At 48.4% G+C, this 5,000-nt stretch overlaps 3 protein-coding genes across 3 annotated transcripts in view; all 3 read left to right on the top strand.

Moving 5' to 3' along the window:
- LOC123490941 (histone H1-like) overlaps positions 1 to 371 on the top strand; it is a 1,418-nt gene extending 1,047 nt beyond the window's left edge. Inside the window, exon 3 of the mRNA XM_045220758.1 lies at positions 361 to 371. Within this exon, the coding sequence (XP_045076693.1) occupies positions 361 to 371 (11 nt within the window). The remainder of the gene's footprint in view (positions 1 to 360) is intronic.
- LOC123490940 (histone H2A-like) lies at positions 368 to 661 on the top strand. Its single transcript, XM_045220757.1, is given in 2 exon segments — positions 368 to 530; positions 533 to 661. Coding segments are annotated over 2 exon segments (270 nt in total). The 5' UTR covers positions 368 to 389.
- Positions 662 to 1,252: 591 nt separating this feature from the next.
- Positions 1,253 to 4,540, top strand: LOC123490942 (histone H4-like; the record flags this gene model as incomplete). The annotated part of the gene is made up of 2 exons (XM_045220759.1): positions 1,253 to 1,373; positions 4,263 to 4,540. Coding segments are annotated over exons 1-2 (399 nt in total), but the record flags the coding sequence as incomplete, so codon positions are not given.
- Between the last annotated feature and the right edge of the window lie 460 nt (positions 4,541 to 5,000).

Here is a 5,000-nt window from a genome sequence, read left to right as displayed (position 1 = left end):
CTGCTGTGATGTGTTACAAGTGCCATGTAATAACAATAACAATACTATAGTGGCTTCGATTTCAAACTCAAGAGTGCACCCTCACCAGCTGTTTGTTTCCCATTTGGAGAGAAATAATGTGTGGATGTCATTTCGGACATTTTGGCGCTCACGCGAAATGACACAAAGTAACAAAGTCGGAGGAAACAAAGTAGCCTCTCACTCGCTGCCTGTGGGTGGGAACCGGCTTAGGGCTGTCTGTCTGTCCATCTGTCTGTCCCTCGCTCCAATTGGATAAGGCCACACCGGCCCGGTGGCCATCGTTGCCTCTTGTGGCGAGGTATATGTACGGCTCTCGAAGTGGCGAGCGGCTCATTCCAGACTTTCTGTGACTTTCTCAAGCTACCAATATGAGCGGAAGAGGCAAAACCGGAGGCAAGGCCAGGGCGAAGGCAAAGACCCGTTCATCCCGTGCTGGCCTCCAGTTCCCCGTGGGCCGTGTGCACAGGCTGCTGCGCAAAGGCAACTACGCCGAGCGTGTGGGCGCTGGCGCGCACCAGTCTACCTGGCCGCCGTACTCGAGTACCTGACTGCTGAGATCCTGGAGTTGGCCGGCAACGCTGCCCGTGACAACAAGAAGACTCGTATCATCCCCCCGTCACCTACAACTGGCCGTCCGTAACGACGAGGAGCTGAACAAACTGCTCGGCGGTGTGACCATCGCTCAGGGTGGTGTGCTGCCCAACATCCAGGCAGTCCTACTCCCCAAGAAGACCGAGAAGGCAGTCAAAGCCAAATAAATTCGCTCTGCGACTTCAACTTGACTACTCAACCCCCAAAGGCTCTTTTAAGAGCCAACCACCTAGCTCTCCAAAAGCGCAAAGTACCTTTCTATGACCGCAATACATTGGTGGGTGTATACACAACTATTTCGACATTCTGTGCCCACATGAGGCCTTGCATGAACAACAACACCTACTTGGCCTCATTTGCCATAGCAGGCTAGCATTAGATGATACGTGCCTATAAGCTGTCACTCTTGACTTTGGCGACTATTATTGCGCGTAAAGGGCCGGCGGCGTCCTATTGCGCCAGCGCACCGGGAGTTTGAGTTTGGAGAGGCCGGGCCTCCCGTCCAATGGCCAACGGAGGAGGCCTGCGAAACCCAATCGGGGTGGTGGGGAGATGGTGTCCAATCAGCAGGCGCCACTGCCGGCTTATAAACTTCACATAGGCATTTCGAGGCTATACTCCCGACTGTCAGAGCAGCGCCATGGCCAGAACCAAGCAAACCGCTCACAAATCCACCGGTGGCAAAGCCCCCAGGAAGCAGCTCGCCACTAAGGCTGCTCGCAAGAGTGCCCCGGCCACCGGCGGTGTGAAGAAGCCTCACCGTTACAGGCCCGGCACCGTGGCTCTGAGAGATCCGTCGTTACCAGAAGTCCACTGAGCTACTCATCCGCAAACTGCCCTTCCAGCGCCTGGTGCGAGAAATCGCCCAGGACTTCAAGACCGACCTGCGCTTCCAGAGCTCCGCCGTGATGGCCCTACAGGAGGCTAGCGAGGCTTACCTGGTCGGCCTGTTCGAGGACACCAACCTGTGCGCCATCCACGCCAAGCGGGTGACCATCATGCCCAAGGACATCCAGCTGGCCCGCCGTATTCGCGGAGAGCGCGCATAAATGAGGATGACCTGAACTCGAATATCCCCCCAAAGAGCTCTTTTAAGAGCCACCTCCATATTTCCATCAAAAAGGCACAATTGTTCCATGTATACACGCACCTCTACATTAGCCACCATGTATGTTGTTCACTAACACGTCTAAAAGCTACATTGCACCTTTTTAGTTGCCTGAAGTCTAGCTTCAATGTTTGTGTGTGTATATACACAACCATCTGGCATCATCCACTTCCTTTGAACTATATAGTAACACAGTAAAATGCTTTACAAAGGAGGAAAAAGAAACCAGTGATAATATAGGCCGAATAGTAACAAGAATTGTGTTCAGATGAATAATTGACACTATTGGTTGTGTGTAATAATAGCCTTGCATGCAGTCCAGAAAAAACATGCATGCCAACTTACTTTGAAAGTCCCATGTTGCAGTGCTGCTGAGAGACTCATGCAGAGGCCCAAACTTTACAATGGAGCACGGAGGCCATCTTGTGGTTAAATGTGGGTACTGCACCTCATGGTGATTCCCTTTCAGCATTTGCTCTTTAGGCCAGCGTTTCCCAAACGCGGTCCTGGGGTCCCACAAGGGGTGCGCGTTTTGCGTTTTGCCCTAGCACTCCACAACTGATTCTAATACTCCCAGCTTGATGATGATGAGTTGATTATTTGAATCAGCTGTGTAGTGCTAGGGCAAAACTCCCAAAATGTGGCCCGAGTTTGGGGAAACCCTGCTTTAGGCTAATACTAGCCTATTAGGATGACTTGGTTCGATCGCTTTAATGGCAACTGCTGAACTCTGGTTTCACTAATTACTTGTCCCAGGTCACCATTATGAATCCAATAGCAAAACAAATGTTTCAAAATTGCTCAATAGTGAAAAAAGGCCAGGAAATGATGGGTTCTCAGCAATATTTCACCAACAACCAATCACTATTCACGCATAGACATTAGGATCATCAACAAATATTCCTAAGTCATACTACAAAAAGGGTTGTAACGAAATGGATTTGTCTGTTCAATGCAAGTTCAACGTCAAAGAAAAAGTGCATCACCACAACAAACGTGTCTTTAGATACACTGTAAAAAATGACTTTGTGGAATGTACTCAAGCTATTACAGTCAACAAAAGCACACGTCATATTGTTGAGTAGATCTTTTTGCTTGTTTTTATGAGTAGATAAGCTTGAGTAAGTTGAGTTGATGTGGTCCAATACATTGAGTAAAGATGATAGAGACGTAAAAAGGATTATATTACATTGATTCGACTCAAATAGACATTGTGTTATTTTACCTGAATGATTCATCCTATTATGTATTTAGACCAACTTACTTTGGATTCACTCAATCACATCCCTTAAGAGAAAAGGTATCCGGACACGGGAATCCATTTATTTAAACATCAACGGTTTGCAAAACATCTGTTATTATGAGTTGACAAATTACGTAATTGCAATCAACACCGCAGGTAACTCATGATTGCTGCAGGTAGGCAACACCGTAGAAATAGGAACTACAACACTAACAACAAGTGACATTTACTCCTGATGTACTGACTGACCTGTTGCAACCTCTACAACCACTGTGCTTATTATTTGACCCTGCTGGTCATCTATGAACGTTTGAACATCTTGGAGAAAAATGTGTGAAACCACTGCCTATATGAGGAGCTGTCGTTGTTTGTTTTATTACCACATACTTAAGGAAATTGCACCGGTTGAGAGATGATGGCTCTCTTGTGCCTACGGTGAAGGGTACTTCTGATCCAGCAGGTGGTGCTAAGATCCCTCCCTATATGACTTGGAATGATGAGTTGATTTATTCCTTATAGCTCCTAATGATTTTAAGGCCAGTGTTGGCAAACATTACTTGTGCTCCAGCAGGTGGCCATGACATCCCTCCCTATATGACTTGACTGACCAGTTAGTTGATGGACTCCTTATAGCTCCTAATGATTTTAAGGCCAGTGTTGGCAAACATGACTTCTGCTCCAGCAGGTGGCCATGAAATCCCCCCTATATGACTTGACTGACCAGGTAGTTGATGGACTCCTTATAGCTCTTAATGATCTCAAGTGTCTGTGTTTTTATGTGGTTAGGAGTTTTGCTCACTGCGTAGTCCCCCCTTCCATTTCAGTGTTTCCCAACTCCAGCGGTAGAGTAGGCTACCCCAACAGGACCCATTTTCTTGTAGGCCTGGACAGCCACAGCTGATTGAACAACCTGTCACCTAAATTACCAAGTCCTCAATGAGTAGAATCAGGTGCAACAACAACAACAACAACAACAATATGAGGAGAGGGACACAGTGTACTAGCTGATCTCCCAGTTGTCACAGTTTGGCCTTGTGTTCCACATAGCCTATATCAGTATTTGAGTATGTTTCCAGCGTCGTTAGTTGCTTTCACGTCATCTTTGAAATCGCTCCTCCCTAGTCCCCTAGAACGAGCGCCCTCCCCTTGCAACGCCTCCGAACATATAACAGAGGCGCGCTTTCTGTGCCGCCGGCCTCAATCAGGTCGACCAAACGCAGATAATAGCGCACCGCGCACCCGGGCGCTGAAGTCATTCATTCACTTGAACTCAACTAGCGAACACACCATGTCCGGAAGAGGCAAAGGCGGCAAGGGACTCGGAAAAGGACGCCAAGCGTCACCGCAAAGTTCTCCGCGATAACATCCAGGGGAATCACCAAACCCGCTATCCGCCGTCTGGCTCGCCGCGGCGCGTGGAAGCGTATTTCGGTCTGATCTACGAGGAGACCCGCGGTGTCCTGAAGGTGTTCCTGGAGAACGTGATCCGTGACGCAATCACCTACACCGAGCACGCCAAGAGGAAGACCGTTACCGCCATGGACGTGGTCCGCTCTGAAACGTCAGGGACGCACCCTGTACGGTTTCGGCGGTTAAACCCACTCTCTTCGAACCTCAACACCCCGACTCGAACCCAAAGGCTCTTTTAAGAGCCACCCACATCCGCTTAAAATGGGCCCATTCCATGTAGTGTTATATATAACAAAAAATGTTTAGTATGCAATTTAGTAAGAAAGTATGAGCCACTTCGGTGGACAGGGAGTATTAATTAGAGGATTCTAATGTCCCGTCCACTTTTAGCGCACAGAGGAGGCCTATATCTGACAGTGGCAAAGTGTAAGAACGTTATTATTTTGGGTCAAGCAATAGTGGAATTTGGACAACATAAAGCCACCACGAGTCGGTAGACGTGGCTCGAAAAGAGGGGACAGCGCGCACACACACACACAGTCCAAAATGGGAGCCCTATGTCTGACGGTGCCAAAGTGGGCAATTCTATCACCAGCATTATTTGGCACAACAATCGTGCCATTTGGA

The sequence above is a fragment of the Coregonus clupeaformis genome, unplaced genomic scaffold (assembly GCF_020615455.1).
Source record: "Coregonus clupeaformis isolate EN_2021a unplaced genomic scaffold, ASM2061545v1 scaf5735, whole genome shotgun sequence".
NCBI classification, from domain to species: domain Eukaryota; kingdom Metazoa; phylum Chordata; class Actinopteri; order Salmoniformes; family Salmonidae; genus Coregonus; species Coregonus clupeaformis.
This window is presented reverse-complemented; position numbering and strand designations above follow the sequence as displayed.